The sequence below is a fragment of the Dipodomys ordii genome, unplaced genomic scaffold (assembly GCF_000151885.1).
Source record: "Dipodomys ordii isolate 6190 unplaced genomic scaffold, Dord_2.0 Scaffold94, whole genome shotgun sequence".
Taxonomy (NCBI): Eukaryota; Metazoa; Chordata; class Mammalia; order Rodentia; family Heteromyidae; genus Dipodomys; species Dipodomys ordii.
In genome coordinates, this window is record NW_012267310.1 from 4,505,753 (window position 1) to 4,525,485 (window position 19,733).

At 40.0% G+C, this 19,733-nt stretch overlaps 1 protein-coding gene across 1 annotated transcript in view; it reads left to right on the forward strand.

Annotated features, from left to right (window-relative positions):
• Positions 1–4,523, forward strand: part of Pdk3 (pyruvate dehydrogenase kinase, isozyme 3) — a 69,233-nt gene extending 64,710 nt beyond the window's left edge. The window contains exons 11-12 of the mRNA XM_013026451.1: positions 266–405; positions 3,203–4,523. Coding sequence (XP_012881905.1) covers positions 266–405; positions 3,203–3,233 — 171 coding nt within the window. The 3' untranslated portion in view covers positions 3,234–4,523. The remainder of the gene's footprint in view (positions 1–265; positions 406–3,202) is intronic.
• Positions 4,524–19,733: the final 15,210 nt, after the last annotated feature.

Genomic DNA, 19,733 nt, shown 5'->3' on the forward strand with positions numbered 1-19,733 from the left:
GAAGTGGTGGTTGGATCCAAGTGGTAGAGTGCTAACCTTGAATGCAAAAGCTCAGGAACAGCACCCAGGCCCTCAGTTCAAATCCCCATGCCAGGGGTGGGGACAGGGAAGCCTTCCTGGCCAGTCTAAATAAAATGTTAAGTTAAATTGTAAGTTAAGTTCAAGGGCTATGCATTATGATTACTGCTGTTTTAAAAAGTACAATATGTGTGTCTTATGAGAAATGTTGCATCATAGACCTGAAGTGTATGTGCTTTTTCCATAGGCCCTTTCAAGTGAATCATTTGAGAGGCTGCCAGTGTTCAATAAGTCTGCATGGCGCCATTACAAGACTACACCTGAGGCCGATGACTGGAGCAATCCCAGCAGTGAACCAAGAGATGCCTCAAAATACAAGGCTAAACAGTAATGTACTACTTTGATTTCCATTGTAAACATCTGATTTGTCCCCAGAATATACCATCGGGATGAGTGAACAGTGCTTTAACACCTGATGTCCTCTGCAGTTTTATCCCTGGAAAAGCAAAATGTTCCCTAGAGAAAGATGAGAACATACTATTCAGGCCTAACAGAAGGATGTACCCAGAATTGGGTAACCAGAATCACCATGTAAATAATGGCCCACTCTCCTAAGAATCCTTGCACTGTAGGGGTATTAAACACAGTAAGCAAGGGTTTGTCTTGTCATGAATTTCATTTAAAAAGCACCCCCTGCCCGGTGCCGAGGACTCATGCCTATAATCCTAGCTACTCAGGAGGCTGAAATCTGAGGATTGAGGTTTGAAGCCAGCCCAGGCAGAAAAGTCCCTGTGACACTCTTTACCTCTAAGTAACCACTCAAAAGTGGAAGTGGTGCTGTGCCTCAAGTGGTAAAGCTGTATCCTTGAGCAAAATTGCTAAGGGACAGTGCCCAGGTCCTGAGTTGAAGCCCTACAACAGACATAAATAAATACCACCCCAGAAGACTTTGTAGTCAAACTCTTCTCCTCCCCTCTCCATATAGAATCATTTTTCTGACTTTTGTCACTATAGGAACAAATAATATGTACCCTTTCAGTATGTACCCTTCTGTGTGGTCCATCTGTATTATTGCATGTAGTGGACATGATCCTTTTTACTACTTAGACTGCCCAATGGGGACTATATTGAATGAGATCATTTTCTTGTTTTCTACTGAGAAAGCCTATTAATCTTTGAAAGATTTCCTGGTTTCTGGCCAAAGATGATTAACCGAAGCTCATCTGACACCTTTCATGCTCTGTGTTCGCATGAGCCATTTCCCCTAAGGAACTCCTATGTTTGCTTTTCTTCTTTCAATCAATAGTAAAGATCTGGGAGTTGAGAGTGCTCAACTAGAGAACCTAGATTTTTCTAGGCCTTTTATCTAGACAGGTAGTTGCATATGTGTGTATATGTATGTGAGTGTATACACACACATATATCACTCACACATGCGTATATATCTATGCCCCCTCATATATATGCATCTGTGTATAAGTTCATATTGTTCATTTGATTCTTTTTGACATGCTACTGTTTCTCATCTATTTTATTTAGTTTATTTTTTATGAAAACCTTGGTTCTTAACATCTTTAACATAGTATAGCAGAATAATAATTTTTACACCATGTAGTTTATATAGCTCTGCAATTTTGTACTGTCAGTCTTTTCTAATGAGTGATGTAAATGATATGGTTTCCTACAGAAATACCATGAGGTACCACCATGCCCCTCATCTCAAATGATGAACTGTAGACAAGTTTGGTTGCCTTACCTTTGGTCATATGATAGTAGCAATGCAGGTAGCACTGCCACCATGATGCGTTATTTTTCTAGGGAAGAGCTGTGCTCTGACCAGCTATGCAGGGCTTAATTGCATCTCCTTTCCTTTTAATTCCACTTACATAAACACCTCGGCATTCTCAGCCAAGACTAACCTAATCAGCTGAAATATCTCTATCACGTCAATTTCCTACCATTCCATTTCCAGTGTGTGCGCAAGCCAGAGAATACATAGGGCATGAAGTAAGACTATGGCACAGATACAAGGAGGATTTGGGTAATAAAGAACCTATCCTTAATAAAGTCCATTTGGGGTGTGAAAAGGTAGTTTTAATGGAATCCTATTGCCAAGATAATTTTTTTTGTTTTTTCCGGGGGGGGGCGGGAGGATGTCCAGTCGTGGAGCCTGAACTCTGGGCCTGGGCGCTGTCCCTCAGCTCTTCAGCTCAAGGCGAGCGCTCTACCACTTGAGCCACAGCGCCACTTCTGGCTTTTTTCTTTTTGCTTATGTGGTGCTGAGGAATGGAACCTAGGGCCTCAGGCATGCAAGGCAAGCGCTCTACCACTGAGCCAACTTCCCAGCCCTGCCAAGATAATTTTAAAAGTAAGTAAGTAAGGTGTCGGTGGCTCACACCTGTAATCCTACCTACTCAAGAGGTGGAGATCTTGAGGATCATGATTTGAAGCCAGCCTGAGTAGGCATGCCTATGGGACTCTTCAATTAGCCACCAAAAAAAACCAGCCAAAAGTGGGCAGTAGCTCAAGTAATACAGCGCTACCCAAATCCTGAGTTCAAGCCCTAGGACCAACACACACACACACACACACACACAATAGTGTAGCATGTTATATACTAAATATTCATTTCTAGTATGTTGTCAAATTTTAGCAAAACTTTTTACCTTGACAGTCTTAAATGTTAAACTAACAGGTAATGGATAGAAATCTTCAGAAATTATTTAGTGGAGATGGAAAAATTGGTGTTTATTCACGATAAACTCTAAGAAAAGTTATTCTCTAGCCAATTCTTACATACCACATTTATTTGAGATATAGTTCACATTGCATGCAGTTCATCCCTTTGAAGTATACAGTTCAGGTTTTCTTAGTATAACCACAGTTTTTCAACCCTCACCACTGATCTAAATTCAGAATTATTTTCTCACCCCAAGAAGAAATCCCATATCTATTAGTAATCACTTTACATGTCTAATCAAGATTTTAACTGAAAACAAAGAACTATTTTAGCATATACGTAATTAAATGTTATTTTTTCTATAGTCACCGTAAAAATGATTCTGAATTAAGGCAAGGATTGTTTTACTTATCATTCTAACTAAATGCTCTGAGTAAATATTGGTTACAATAGAGATTATACTTATAAACTTACTGTGGATATTCCCAATTATTTCCTTTATAGGGACAAGATGAAGACTAATAGAACTTTCTAGAAAACTGAATGCTTTGATCCTCTCTGTGAAGAAAGATTGTCTTCTGCAGCTCAACCAGAGAACTTTCTCCCACCTATTCTGAGCATTACACTATAGTTATTCCCAATGTTTGAATGTGTGTTTTCTTCATACCTTTCTGTGGAGCCCTTCTATAATTACTCCAGCCAGATCTTCCACTAGCATAATGACTTGAGTCATTCTTCATGGTATTTTGCTATGGTGTGGCTGGCATCTGTCAAAAGAGCACAGAGCACGAACTATCCTAGAGCTCCTCAACCCTCATACACTTTATTTCATTATAATGGCATCTAGTGTCTAAAGTCTTCCTAGGATTCCGAATTCTTTGCCCATTCCAGATATAACAAATCCTACTGTTTCTTTTTTATGATCAAATACCATATTTATTCCAAGCTAGGGCCTGGAGAGTCTGGACATGGAAGACATCTGCTAAGTGTGTCTTAATGATTCAGTCCCAGGGACCTACCTTTCTTGACTTAAATGCGTTCCTTCTCTGATTTAGACTGGTTTTCGCCTTCCATCTGACTGTATTCTCACTGTGAGGTCTGGCCTCTTTATGCTAGACCTTAATCATGATGGCATTTATTTTATTTTAAAATTCATTTGTATGCTTCCATTCTGGTGATTAAAGCACCCTCAAAAGTTGACTTGAAAATTTCCACTTAACCAATTTAGTTTCAAAGATGTTAAGTGAAAAGCTGTCTTCTAGGCAGTATCAGACTTGTGGAGAATGGACTGAAGCTTTTATACTTTCAGAAAAATCTCACCAATGTAATACTGCATCATTGTCCTATTATATTCTTTTTAGACTTCTATGGAAAGTTCCTGTGTGATGCACTTTACTAGTACAAAATAAGACTATCAGAGAGAAAATATTCTTTCTAGTTGATTTTGAAAAAGGCTATGTCTTCCTAATTTTCATTGCCATTAATTTTAGACAACTTTAGAATTGTCAGCTTAATCTGATTTTCACAGTCCTTCTTGCTGGAGGCTGGAAATAGGAACTAGCAGAAGACACAGAATAAGGAAAGAGAATGTTATATTTGCAGTTAATACCAGAAGCTCTGAGAGTCCAGAGTCAAACCAGCTTCTAATACAACTCCACAGTATGTGTTTCTGTTCACTATAATTTTTCTACCTGCTTTTAATGTCCATATACATGTTTTACTTCAGTTCTCCAGTATGGAGTCCTCTGATTTAGACATTGTAACCTATAGCTCAGTGTGGTGGTACACACCTATAATCCCATCACTTGTGAGGCTGAGGTGGGAGGATCACGTGTTCAAGGCCAGCCTGGGCTACATACCAGACTCTTGTCTGAAGCAAAAATGTTAGTGATCCCCCCCCCCCCGGGAGGAATTATGCTCAGACCACTTGGCTTGATTGCAACTCTCTTAGTGCCACTGAGTCTGATTCTCTTCCATTTTATTATCTTACCTGACCTCATATGATCAGTCAAGTAAAAGAACGTTTGGTGTATTTCTCACAAGAGATTGCTAAGAGATGAATCACTTAGCAGATCATTGGTTTGAAGTTGAATCTGTGTTTTGGGAAGGGAAATGGTTCCATATGATCATTTTGTTGTGCTCTCCGCAAAGTAAAAATAGTGATCCTTTTGCATTTCAAGATCCCAGCTTCCTTATAAACATGAGCTAGCACCTATACACTTTTCAACTATATTATGGGAGAAAAGGAAGCAGCACGTTCAGGCCATGGGAGCCACTGCCTCATTCCAAAAGTATTGGGGGGGGGGGTCCCCTGGGGCTTGAACTCAAGGCCTGAAGGTTGTCTTTGCTCAAGGCTAGTGCTCCACCATTTGAGTCAGAGCTTTTTTGGTAGTTTATTGGAGATAAGAGTTTCTTAGGGCTGGGAAGGTAGCTTAGTGGTAGAGTGCTTGACTAGCATGCATGAAGCCTTGGGTTCAATTCCTCAGTACCACATAAACAGAAAAAGTGAGAAGTAGTGTTGTGGCTCAAGTGGTAGAGTGCTAGCCTTGAGCAAAAAGAAGCTCAGGGACAGTGCCCAGGCCCTGAGTTCAAGCCCCAGGACTGGCAAAAAGAAAAAGAGTCTCGCAGACTTTCCTGCCTGGGCTGACTTTGAACCACAATCCTCAGATTTCAGCCCCCTGAGGAGCTAGGATTACAGGCATGAGCCAATGGCACCAGACTTCCAGCAATATTTTTATTGCTTGAGGGATGCCTTCACAGCAAGCATCACCTAAGGTGGAGTAGGATGTAGAAACATCCTGTCATCTTCTTTACACACCTTTTTATTTTTTTATTTTTTGTCAGTCGTGGGCTTTGAACTCTGGGCCTGAGCGCTGTCCCTCAGCTCTTCAGCTCAAGGCTAGTGTTCTACCACTTGAGCTACAGCGCCACTTCTGGTTTTCTGGTGGTTTATTGGAGGTAAAAGTTTCACGGAGTTTCCTGCCTGGCCTGGCTTTGAACCGTGATCCTCAAATCTCAGCCTCCTGAGTAGCTAGGATTACAGGCGTGAGCCACCAACACCCGGCTTATACATCTTTTTAAAAACCAAACGTTTGCTTCAATATTTAAATGAGTTTAAGGTAGTCCTTTACAGATATACTTTTGGACTTATTCATTCATATTACCCCAATACAATCTGGCTCTTCCTGGTTTTGTTTCCTTCTTTAAGAATTTAACTCCTAAAGCAACCATTAGCAGAGTTTGAGAACATCTTACAACTCCCAACATTGCTAATTGTAATAATCCTCTGGAATTGAGCACATCTCCAGTTGTTTGCTGGGTTTGTTTATAAACAGTCAGATTCCTATGTAGAGATTGTAATAGAAATAGACATTGACCCCTCTTTCAGCTAAGTTCTTTCCTATTCTTCTTTTTTTCTTCTTCTTTTTTCTTTTTTTTCCTTTGGTGGTGGTGGTGAATTGGACATTAGAGTCTCATTAATTTTCCTGCCAGGGCTGGCTTTGAACTGCCATCCTCAGATCTCAGCCTCCTGAGTAGCTAAGATTATAGGCATGAGCCACCAGCACCCAGCTCTCATTCATTCTTTCTTAATTTTCTGAGGACCATGTGTACCATTTGAAATAGTGCCTGGTGCATAGTAGGGCTGAATGTAAGTATCTGTTGAAGCAAAGAAGGAAAACTAACACTGTGCTAAAAGATGACTTTAAAATGTGGAAAAGAGACAGATGTAGAGCTGGACTGACAGGGACTATCTGATCTTTTCTTTGTCTCTGAATATCTAATTTGGGATCTATACAGGGGTTCTTTTCATTTAAACAGTAGCATGATTTTATAGCCTGGCTTATAGATTCCAAAGAAACCTTTCCATTCAGAATCAAGTTTAATCATTTTGGTGCCATGAGGTGGACCATACAGGAATAGCTCTGCTTTTCATATGAATCCAAAGCAGTTAAGTAGTTTGCTTGGGTGGCAGAACCAAAGTGAATAGTTGGGTCTTGTTCTGAGGTCTACCAGATAATTAGCATTGTTCCTTTTGAGGAATTTCTTGGGCATATTAATCCTCTAGGGTAAGCTAAGCTCTAAACCAAAAATTTTCTATAATACAAGGTAATTCTACTCCTGAGAGGTTTTCTTTTGTTGTATTTCCATTTTGGCAAGTTCGTTGGAGGAGATAATCAAATGGATTTAGCAGCTTTTACCTGGAAAGATAGGCACCTTAAAGTCTATAACTGTAGGTAATTGCTAGAGTTATTTAGGCTTAATTCTATGTTTGAATGAAATCAGTGCCTACTGCCAACCCTTCCATACAAGACGCCTCATTCAAGAGTTGATGCTCTTATCTTTTGGTCAACCTGATTACAGCTTTAGTTAGATTCGCACATATTTACAAATGTATTTTTATTGCTGTTGCTTGTGGACAATAATTAAGCTACCAATTGTATTTTTAAATCACATTTTTTTCTCTTGATTCATGGAGAATGTTATTTCATTGTTGTCGATTTCTGATGTCACTGAGAGTGTGAGACCAGATGGATTTTTCTTCCTCTTTTGCAGATGACCTGTGATTCTTTGTTCATCCTTGAAATCAGTGACTTCATTTGGGTATATCTCAGGGTTAAGGGTTTTCTTTTGGCTTTTCTAATACATGGTGAGCATTAAATACTGATATTTCTGGCCTTACTGGATTGTATATTGTTATGGTCTGTCCTATTCATTAAGAATGTGTCATTCTTTTGGCTTTCTCTATCCTTCACATGTATTTTTCTTTTGATGGCTTTTGTCTACTTGTCTTCCTTCAAGCTATATGTTTTTCCCCCTCAAGTCATCCTCCATTTCAATGACTCCATTTTCTGTACTGTTGTTAGTAGGTCTGTGGTGTTGATTATAATGTGGCTTTCACTTTGTTACAGGTTTTTAATTTTTTTACTTTTTCCCTTAGATCATTATGCTTTGTGTGTGTGTGTGTATGTGTGTTTGTGTGTGTGTGTGTGTGCACACGCACACACACGCGCGTGCTAGTCCTGGGGCTTGAACTTAGGATCTGAACACTATCCCTGAACTTTCATACTCAAGGCTAGTACTCTACCACTTGAATCACGGATCCAGCTTTTTAGTGGTTAATTGGAGACAAGAATCTCACAGACTTTCCTGCCTGGGTGCCTTCTAACCACGATCCTTAGATCTCAGCCTCCTGAGAAGGTAGGATTATAGGCATGAGCCACTAGTATCTGGCTCATGTTGTCCTTTTTGATTCCTTATTTTCTTTGTCTGTGCTGGACCATTTTTTTCTAAATTTTTCACAGTCTCTGAAATCAGTATTTGTCCAGAATGTATTTATGCCTTTTGCTTTATCTGTTAGACATGCCCTTGGAGTCCAAGGTATGAGATTGTGGCTTTTATATATCTATTTCATTATAGATAACTCTTTGCTCAACTTTTGAATGTGTGTGTCTGAGGACAGGAGCACTTAAACAAACACACATTTATTCTGCCATCTTTCCCAGTGGTCCAGGTGCTTAAACATTGACTTTGAAGATAATGTCCTTCATAATCTATATGTTAGTAGCCAGAAGGAACCAATATTGCCAGCAGGAAAGCACCATTAACAGCTTAATAGGGGATTTGTGTTTACTGTTCTGGGTGGAAAGATAACTTTTAACTCAGGTTCCTGTTCCATTGATTAGAAATATCACTACCTTCTGGTTTAAACATAGGGAACAGGTGACATTTTAATGAAATGAAGAAGTTATCAGCCACTGACAATTACAATGATTAATTAGTTAATTAAACATAACAGAATATTTCAAACAAGCACGTAACCAGAGTTATCAAGAGAAGTATAAGCTCTTTTTATTAACAGAGTGTTGTCAAGGAGTCTCACTGAGGTGGTTAACCCTCGTGAGAGCTTTGCTGTAACAACTTTCCTTATCTGTCTTTTCAACGAAGTCTTGTAAAATGTGGTTCATTAAGAAATAGAAAAGTAAGCTGGGTGCTGGTGGCTCATGCCTGTAATCCTAGCTACTCTGGAGGGTGAGATCTGAGCATCACAGTTTGAAGCCAGTCTCTGTAGGAAAGGCCTTAAGACTCTTTATTTCCAATTAATCACAGAAAAACCCAGAAGTGGTGCTGTGACTCTCATGGTAGAGTGCTAAACTTGGGCAAAAAAAGAGCCCAGGGACAGTGCCTAGGCCCAGAATTTGAATCCCCAGGACTGGCAAAAAAGAAAAGAAAAGAAAAGGAAAGAAGTGTGCTAAGCTGGGTACCCGTGTCTCATTATTGTAATCCTAGCTGCTCAGGAGGCTAAGATCAGAAAATCATTTCTACAGCCTGCCTGAGCAGAAAATTCCACAAGACTCTATCTCCAATTAGCCAGCAAAATCCCAGACTAGATGGGTCAAGCTGTTGAGTGCCAGCTGTAAAAAAAAAAAAAAAAAAAAAAAAAAAAAAAAAAACCTAGCAAGCATGAGGTCCTGGTACTGACACCACAGAAAGGAAGGAAACAAGGAAGGAGGGAAGGGAAGGAAGGAAGACGGAAAACAAACTATAGTGTGCTAGGCATGGTGGTGTACACCTATAATCCCAGCACATGAGAGGCTAAGGCAGAAAAGTTGAGTTTAAGGGCAGCCTGTTCTATGACGTGAAACCCTTTCTAAGGTGTTAAGTCTTCATTGTGTTTTTTTTGTTATTTATGAATATTTATTTAAAAGGTCTGCAAGTCTGAAGGATATAGGTTAATGTTTCAGGAGCGTGTTTGCAGGTAGATTATGAGGTGAAGGTTTTATTTGGTTTGTTGGTAGGATTGAGCCTTCTTTGCCTCAATGCCTAGCATGACCCTGTAGACAACCAGTAGCAAACTTTTGTCACCTTCAGAGCTCATGCCTAATACTCAAGGAGGACAAGGGACAGCCTTGTTCAATCCAAGTTCACGTAAGGCAGGGCATCCTCTTAACTAAGCTCAGAGTCAGCCCTAGCACTATTCTGGTATGAGATTTGGAGTATTGGCCACAAATGATGGTGACAACAGACAAGTCATGTAAATGAAAATGAAGCTGTCTTCTATTTGAATCATATCCATGTCTTCAACATGCTAGAAAGGACTAAGTACTGGGCATGTGGCAGTGATCAAAGCAGAGAAACAAAAGAAGGTGATTTTATAGTTCAGTTGGGAGGTGAGTACTATGGAGAAAACAATGTACCAGAGCACTGCATCAAACCTCCTTTCTTACTGTTGGGTTCATCAGAGACAGATGTGTTCATCCCAGGCAAAGTGTGAATGAGTCTCCAGTTGTGTTCTCCATTGTATCTATGGATCCAGATCCAAATTTGGAGTCTGTCTTCTGTGCCTGGCTGTGTGCCAGAGCCTGTCATGGTCCACACACTGCAGCTCCAGGCAGACAGAGAGAGCTGAGTCCAATTTCACTCCTTGCCTTGCTGCCCTTGGAAACAGGGAGCAGATGAAGGCGTGACAATTTCCCCATATTTTCCATGGTAGGATTAATGCTATCACTTCCTATGTGCAACACAAAACCCTTCCGTGCATATGACAATCCCACTTGCCCCCAGAGGGAATATCAGAGCTGGAGGACTTGAAGTTCTCCCCATCCGCCTGTTCTGTTACCCCTAGGGGTGGAACCGACTGACCCAATAGTGAGAGGCTGAACTAATTGGAGAAGAGGAAGTGATGTGCTTAATTATTCCCACCGGTGGGGCCAATTGGTCACCCTTTAAGTGGGCTTATTTGCATATGAAGAAAAGCACCTTGGGACATTATTACTGAAAGTCTCCAAGCAACATCTGAGACAGTTTTGTGCCTGCATTAAAAGAAAGCTCCCCCCCTTTATCTCACATGAACATATATTATGTGTTTTACTAAAACCAGAAGACATTTTGCATGCACATTGCTGTTTACTGACCTCAGGTCTCAACATCCTTTCCACTGCAGAGTGGGGGACACTGTAGGCATAAGACCTTTGATGGAGATCTGTCTGAAAGTCTCTTGAAAATGCTAAGAAGCATTGGCTTGTTGGTTAATCCCATGGTCAAGTGTGTACTGGTGGGGATCTTTTTTTGTGAGCCTCTTTTTTTTTAGCATACATACTGAAGAATTGAAATAGTAACATTAGATCCAGGAAGTTTACAGTGAAAAGAGTATGAACTTAACCTGAAAAAATATTTCTTCTGTTCTATAAATCTCACAGTGACATTTGGATTAATCAAGCATAATTAAATGTAGTTAGATTTTTGTCAGATTGTAGTTCAAAATAATATTCATCTATGGAGAGGGTAATATATTCTGTAGAAATTTTATTAAGCACTTTAGTTAAGCAAACACTAAGGAGAACAAAATCAGCTTCAGGAAGGTTAATTACTAAAAAAACACAAAGTATAGTAGATTATGTAAATTATTTTAATTTTGAATACCATGGATGGAACTTTAATTTACATAGAGAGGTATTTTGGATTTGTTTTTCACATTCTATTTTCCAAAAGTACAGAATTATACTTGCATTCTTTAAAAGTTCTAATCATTCCAGGATTCTATTAAGTTTGCTCAACTTTTCCTATTTTAGTTTCCAAGAAATGAAGACTTATAGTTGCATTCTAACTAGTTCTTTTAGGATTCTACCAGGTTTGTGTTAATTATGAGTTGTATTTTATTTCTATACAAAAGAGGGTTTTCAAGAGATGTAATAAGTGTTCATTTAAAAGAAAAAATTAAGAAAGAAAACAATTTAGACTATAATGATAAATCTTTTTTTATTTTAGTAGCTTCTTTAAGGAGAGGAGTAAAGATTGAGATCCTGTTGATTTTCTATGTATATTTTTTATACCCAAAGACTTGCATTGTCATTACCCTTTCCTGACTCAGGGAATAACCATCCTTTCATAAGAGTTCCATGAAAATCTATAGTATTGTATTGTATTATATTCAGCTTGGTAGTTCTTGACTAAGCTTCAAGCTAGAATTTAAACAAAAAATGCTGTCATCTCAGGAACATGAGATTACCAAAAAACCCACTCTTGCCCTTTTATGACAAATGACACCCAAATTTCCTTTGTAGAAAGGCATATCTGGGTCTCTTATGGTACTTCTCTGAAGTTTTCATAGAGAGAAAAACTCTTGAAGTTTCATTCTGTTTGGTCATTTGTTTCCTATCTTTTTTTTTTTCCATGAGGACGTTGTTTTCCATTGGAATTGTCTCCTTTTAGGATAATAAATTTTCACTTAAAAGAACATTCCATTAAGTAATTCTAACTTCTCTTAATCTAAAATGGCTCACTAAATAGTCTAGATGACTTTTGCACAAATGTTAAAGACCATATATGTATTCAAAGATGTTTTTTCCCTCCAATTAACAAAGTAATGTGTAACTCCATCATGTAGGACTGGTTTAACTGCTTTCCAACTCATCTTTGCCTTCCGACTTGATTGAAAATGGCAAACTTCCAATGGAGTGCATATTAATAACAGCACTACTTCATGTTCAAAATATTCTTGCCTTCAGATTCTTTTTGAGAAAGCAAAACGAATCTTTACCATTTAACATTCACTCTGCTTTGGCTGTTCATGTACACTAGGCATTGGCAAGGAAATTTCAAAAGTTAAATCTGATTGGAAATCGGTGGTATTCACCACTTCACTGCACTGAATGGCATATCACAAAAGGTGTTTGCAAAGTCAGAAAGGAAGTGTTATATTGTTTAAATCATATTTCTCATAAATACCATTTTCTTTTTTTTGTTGAATTGTTAGAAGTGAGAAGCATCAATCTGGATTTAAAAGGTACTACATATTCCCAGTTAGAACTGGCTGATGCCTTCATCTTAAAAAAAGAAAAAAAAAGGCTGAGGTTACTATCACATGCTCAATGAGAATCTTGTAGAATATTCATAGCTAAAGTTTATAACCGTAGGGATCTGAAAAGACTCAAGGCTGCAGCCTGCCACTGAGGGACCAGGCTAAATCTCAGGGGAGGGAGGAGAATTTCCCCTCAGCTCTTGTGTCCAGCGTAGAGAGTAAAATAGAAGAGACATGAAATGGTCCTGTAGCTGCTCACTCTACCCCTGGATGCCTGGGTAGTTTTTCCTGGGAAAAACATCACAGAAAGTCCCTGGGTCTCTTGCTTTTCACCTTGAAAATTTCCTGCTGGAGTCCATTTAATCAATACATTGTGCATATACTTAAAATTTTTTCTTTGTCAGTTGTGGGGCTTGAACTCTGGGCCTGGGCACTGTCTCTGAGCTCTTCAGCTCAAGGCGAGCGCTCTACCACTTGAGCCACAGCGCCACTTCTGGTTTTCTGGTAGTTAATTGGAGATCAGAGTCTCACAGACTTTCCTGCCTGGGCTGGCTTTGAACCACGATCCTCAGATCTCAGCCTCCTGAGTAGCTAGGATTACTGGCGTGAGCCACCAGTGCCTGGCAAAAATTTTAAGACTATAAACTTAAGTGTATCTTGACTCTTGAGTGGACAGCCAAAGCAAGGTTTACCTAGAAATTACAAAGCAAAATGATTTGCTGGAGATGTAGCTCAGTGACAAGCACTTGACTTGCATGTACGAAGCCCTGGGTTCCATCCCCAAGACCACAAAAAGAAAAAGAAGGTAATGGACTGCATTGAATGTTGCAGAAAGAATTTTGATGCCTCATTCATTCTGTTCTCTTGACAATCACGTGCCACTCTCCTGCTACACTGCATTAGAATTGAGTGCTATGCTCTGGTGAGAAGTTAGAATCAGGATTGAGTCCATCCTAGACAATAGAATATACACTAGAACACTAGGACATACTGCTTTAGTGTTTTGGTGAACTCTGATCTCTGCATAGTTGGTGGTGGTTAAAATCACTTGAGGCTGTAATTAACGCCTAGAGTTTATACACACCATCTCTTAAGTTCACCCCCCCCCATACACACAAAAGTATGCAAGTACTAAAAATTGAAACCATTCCCAGGTTTAGAACACAACCTGTGAATGCCAAAGAAATGCTTTGATTGTATTTTTTGTAAAAAAAAAAAAAATGACTGTGGAATAAAAATAAACCTTTGTGAGCATATCTAAAACGCCGTGTTGAAGTGAAAAGGTCCTCCCTTTGCTCCGTTTTCTCCATAGCTCTTTGACTTAGAAAAGTGTTGCCTTAACTGGGAACAATTGCTGATTTGATGACTAGAAACACTAACTTGCACATGAAATAAATATTCATTACAGTATTTGTATCCACAAATGCAAATTCAACCTGGTTCACTTCGTGCTTCTGTCAGCTTAGTTACAATGGGAAATGTACACACCTGTTCACTGGTCCGAAGCCACCTTGTGATTTATAAAATAAAGCCCAGCTCCTCTGACCCCCAAGTTCTATGCTGCTCTGTGGCCTGGCTGGTACACATTGTCATGAATGAAGAATGGCTATGGATGAGGACATTTGTGGCTCCACATTCCATGGACAAGAATGTCTTGTGATTATTGGAGAAACCGAACCAGAGACAAGTGTAGCTCAGATAATATTCCCCATCCGTTGAGGGCCATCTGTTGTCTCCATCATAGCCCTCCTAGTCCTGCGGCATACGGACAATTCTGTACCCCACTAACCGGAATAATAAAATGGTACTTGTCATTCACAGAGTTTCAGAGTGGTGGTGTCTGAATTCTCGTCACCTACACAGTTCGTCTTCTGTCAGTTTTTGGAAATGACACTTAGGAGCAACAGCAGCAGGTACATTTGCAAGTTGCTGGGAATGCCCAGGGATTCCTAAATTCTTAGGAAAAATTACCTTTTTGGATTCCATGTAGCAGAGAACGTTGAACTCAACTCAGAGGGAACAAATCAGAGCAAAACTCAGGAGCTGTGTTATAGTACACTCATTGTATTTATCAAACTATAGTCCATGGTTAGAGGAAAGAAGACAATGTACTATATTGTCTGACCAGGACATTTTCTATAGTGAAAAAGAACAATAATTATGCTATATGCAAATCATAGAAAAAGACTTCTTTTGTATGCTTTACAAACATGTAAATTAAGACTGTCCTGGACAAAGAGATGACCCGGTCATAGATCACCTACACTAGAATTACTTGAAATGCTGGTTAAATGTAGAGTCAGATTTCTGGGATTGAGACATGAGAATATTTTAGCAAATGCCCCAGAGAAATTCATTTTTCAAATATAGGACTGTTGAACCTATGACATCTTTTTGGAAACTCAGCAACACCAGTGCCTCCAAAGCCATTTTAGATGCAATGAAATGCATCCCAAATAATCAAAAAGATGCGGTCCTTGTGTTATTTAACAATGTGTCATTTTTTACGGAACATTTAGTAGTGAAGGGGGCGCATCTTTTTTAAATTTAACATTAAAAACCACATAGTAGTCAGGCATTAGTGGCTCATGCCTGTAATCCCAGCCACTCAGGAGGCTGAGATCTAGACGCTCATGATTGGAAGCCAGTCTAGGCAGAAAGGTCTGTGAGACTCCCATCTCCAATAAACAGCAAAAAGTAGAGATGGAGTTATTGCTCAAGTGGCAGAGCACCTGCAAAGCAATCTCAAAGTCCAAAGCCTTGAGATGAAACTCCAGTACCACAAAAAAAATTATACACACACACACACACACAAGTACTTGAAACTTTGAGACAAAAACTTTGAACAGGACATCATGATTATTCTAGGACCAAACTGTAATTGCTCCTTAGTTTCCTCAACTATAAAATTAAGAGTAGACTACATGGATTCCAAGGCATTTTCCATGGTTGAAATTTTATGACACTCTTTAAAGACCTGAAATATAGCTAAATGTGGCAGTATATTCCTGTCATCTCAGCAGGTGGAGGCTGAGGCAGGAGGATCCTGAGTTCAAGGCCAACCTGGGCTACCTAGCAAGACCTTGTCTCAAAAATGCATAGCCGGGCACCATTGGCTCACACCTGTAATCCTAGCTACTCAGGAGGTTGAGCTCTGAGTGTTGTGGTTTGAAAACAGCCTGGACAGGAAAGGCCGTGAGACTTAGCTCCAATAAACCACTCAGAAAAAGCCAGAAGTGGTGCTGTGGCTCAAGTAGAAGAACACTAGCCTTGAGCAAAAGAAACTCAGGGACAGTGCCCAGGATCTGAGTTCAAGCCCCAGGACTGGGAAGGATAGTAAGTAAACAAAGAAACAAATACATGGAAACCATTGATAAATCAATTCATGTTGTTAAATATTTTGTCCAAAAAACACAAACTTAATGATTTCATTTTTGCTAAACAGATACATAAAGGCAGGTAGGTATCTGATGTCCACAGCTCCCTACAGGCAGTAACAGCCAGCTTGAGGGAGGAGCACATTCTAAACCCCAGTCTAAATAATGCAGATAAGCTTGCACTCAGAGAGACTTTTGGAACAAATGCCTCCAGATGGCAGCATGGAGTCCTGAGGGCAAAGGTGCACTTTCATACTGACCTCCAGCTCCAGGTAGCATCCAGCCCCCTCCCCCCAGACCCCCCCTCATTCTACAAACCATGACAAGTTGGCTTTCTAAGACCCATTCAAAGGAAAACTATGAGCTGGTAAAATGTACAATCAGTCCAGCGTCAGTGGCTCATGCCTGTAATCCTAGCTACTTAGGAGGCTGAAATCTGAGGATCATGGTTCAAAGCCAGCCTGGGCAGGAAAGTCCATGAGACTCTTATTTCCAATTAACCACCAGAAAACCAGAAGTGGCGCTGTGGTCCAAGTGATAGAGTGCTCGCCTTGAGTTGAAGAGCTGAGGGACAGCGCCCAGGCCCAGAGTTCAAGTCCCACAACCAACAACAACAACAAAAAGTACGATCAGCTTCACCATGACATGGCCTATACTAGATAGAGATCCTTTCTACTGACTTAGGAAACTGACTATAGTCAGAATTTTACAACATCTTTATGTTTCATATGAATGGCCTTCTCTCAGCCCGTGTTCCTGTCCCCAGTTGACATCTAGAGGGCAAGTACCACCAGTTTAAACTCCCAGAGACGCTCCAACTCAATTGCCACAAGTTCCATGAAGCTGCTCCAGAGGATTGCACAATAGCATGTATGTTTTTATTTGTCCTTCACGAATCCTTCCCAAATGACTTAATAATGCATGCTTCTAAGTGATTATCTGCTGATAATAGTTTCAGATGTTTGTGTCATAATAACACATAGATTTACACTTTGATCACATGAATAAATCATAAGGCATCATGATGAATGGCTTGCCCTCTGGGAAAGGTTTCTGTAGCCATTCACTACTAGAACTCTGAGTTGATGAAATGACCTATGTTGGGCTGGGAAGGTGGCTTAATGGTAGAGTGCTTGCCTAGCATGCATGAAGCCCTGGGTTCAATTCCCCAGTACCACATACACAGACAAAGCTGGAAGTGGCACTGTGGCTCAAATGGTAGAGTGCTAGCCTTGAGCAAAAGAAGCTCAGGGACAGACCCAGGCCTGGCAAAAAAAAAAAAAAAAAAGAAGAAATGATCTGTGTCTGTGCTGTCTGTCATGGTTACCACTAACCAACTGAACAGTTAAATCGTGACCAGAAGTAGATCAACCTTTTTATTTTCAAAATAAATAGCCACCTATGTTTAGCAACAAGCAGTTGTCTCTAGCTGTTTCATCTGTCAGATTTTGTTGCTGTTGTTTGAAAGTCCTGAGGTTTAAACGCATGCCCTCATGCAGGTACTCTACTGCTGAGCTACATCTCCAGACCTTTCATGTGATAATTATTTTTGAAATAGGGTCTCACTTTCCTACCTGGATTTACACCTGTACCATGATCCACCTGTGTTAGACTTCCTGTCCTAGCTGGGATGACAGATGTACACTACCATACCACCTTTCCATTGAGATGGTCTCATGCCTGGATTGGCCTGGAATCCCCCAGCCTCCCAATCCCAGCTTCCCACATACTTTAGGATGACCAGTGTATACCACTATGTCCAGTTATTAGTTGAGAAGGGGTCTCATGAATTTTTCTGTCTAGGCTGGCCTCAAACCACAATCTTCCTAATCGCAGCCTCCCAGGGAGCTAGGATTACAAGCATTGAGCCACTGGGCCTGGCTACTCACTTTTTAATTTTATTATTTTTATTTTATTAGTAGTAAATACATTTCGTTGGTATTACAATGGTGATGTACAGTAGGATTCTACCAGTCAGGTAATAAGTACATTTCTTTTTCTTTTTTGCCACTCAGGCTCCCACTTGGGGCTTGGGCACTGTTCCTGAGCTTCTTTTTGCTCAAGGTGAGCACTCTACCACTTGAGCCACAGCGCCACTTCCGGCTTTTTCTGTGTATGTGCTACTGAGGAATTGAACCCAGGGCTTCATGCATGCTAGGCAAGCACTCTACCACTACGCCACATTCCCAGCCCATGAATATCTAATGTCACCCCTTCCTTCTCTCTCTCCCAGATTTTTCTTCCTGTCCCTGCCCACAAGTTGTATCGTTCATTTTCAACAGTGTCTAGTAAGTACCACTGCTGCATTTGTTCACCCCTTATCCCTCCATTTCTGTGTCCTCCTTCCCCACCAGACAGATAAATGAACAAACAAAACAAAACTGAAAGGAAAAAAAACCTCCATTTCCCATTTCCTGGAGTTCATTTTGATAAATATTATTGTATATGATCAGATGCCCGTAGGCATTGCACATTTGCGTTCCTTCTCTACAAGTATCCTCATTTGCTCTCACTGTGTGTGAATACTTAGAGTCCTGTATAATTTATACAGAATTCATCATGTATTTTAGATCGAGCTTCTGCATATAAGAGAAAACACGTGCTATTTGTCTCTCTAAACTTGGTGTATTTCACTTGACATGATTTGTTCTAGGTCCATCCATTTCCTTGCAAATGACATAATATTCTTTTTAATGGCTGTATAGAATTCCATTGTATATAGGTACCAGATTTTTTTTGGATCCACTCTATTGTAGGGCATCGGTGCTGTTTCCATCACTTGGCTATTGGGAATAGTGCAGCAATGAAGTATCTATGGTATCCTGGCTGGGTGTTTTTGTTTTTATTTTTGTTTTTCTGTATTTTTTTTTGTTTTGGTCAGTTATGATGCTTGAACTTGGGGCCTTGGCACTGTCCCTGAGCTCTTTATACTCAAGGCTAGTGTTCTACCACCTTGAGCCCCAGCACCACTTCCAGGTTTCTGGTGGTTAATTGGAGATATGATTCTCACAGACTTTCCTGCCCAGGCTGGCTTTGAACCTTGATCCTCGGATTTCAGCCTCCTAAGTAGCTAGGATTACAGGTGTGAGCCACCCGCACTTGGCTGGTATTCTGACTTTTGATGTTCTGAGAAGATGCCCAGGAGTTGGTATTGCTGATCGGCTTGCAGGGAAGATCTATGCTTAGTTTTTTGGGTTTTTTGTATGGTTTTTATTGTAAAAATGCTGTACAGAGGAGTTACAGTTACATGAATAAGGTAATGACTACATTTCCTATTGAGCATTGTTACCCCCCTCCTTTGTTTTTCCCCTACCATTCCTTCTCTCCCCACCACCCCAATTCCTCCCTCCCCACCCCAAGCTGTAAAGTTCATTTTTCAACATAGTATCTTGTACATCTCATTGTTACAATGGGTCAGCCTGTATCCTTGTTTCAGCATTTTATTATTTCCCTTCCCTTCCCCAAATTAGAAAAATGTATATACAAGATGCAGGACACCAGAATCAAATACAGTGACAACAGGGGTTATACCGTGGGGGAAGAACATATAAAAGAAACAAAAAAATCACACAGTACATTATAAGTACATTAAAAACAACAGCAAGAAAGATAAAGTCTCTTGTGTCCCTATCTTGGGGTTCATTTTGCTTAGCATCATCTTATATGGTCATTGCATTTCCAGAACGGCCGGGGACCAGAAGAATGTGAATTATATGGTTGTTGGGTGAAATACTCTGTAGATATCTTTTAAGTCCATTTGGATTATGGCATAATTTCAGAGGCTTCTTTGCTGATCTTTTGTTTGGTTGACCTTTCCTTTGGTGAGAGTGGAGTGTTAAAGTCTCCCATTATTATTGTG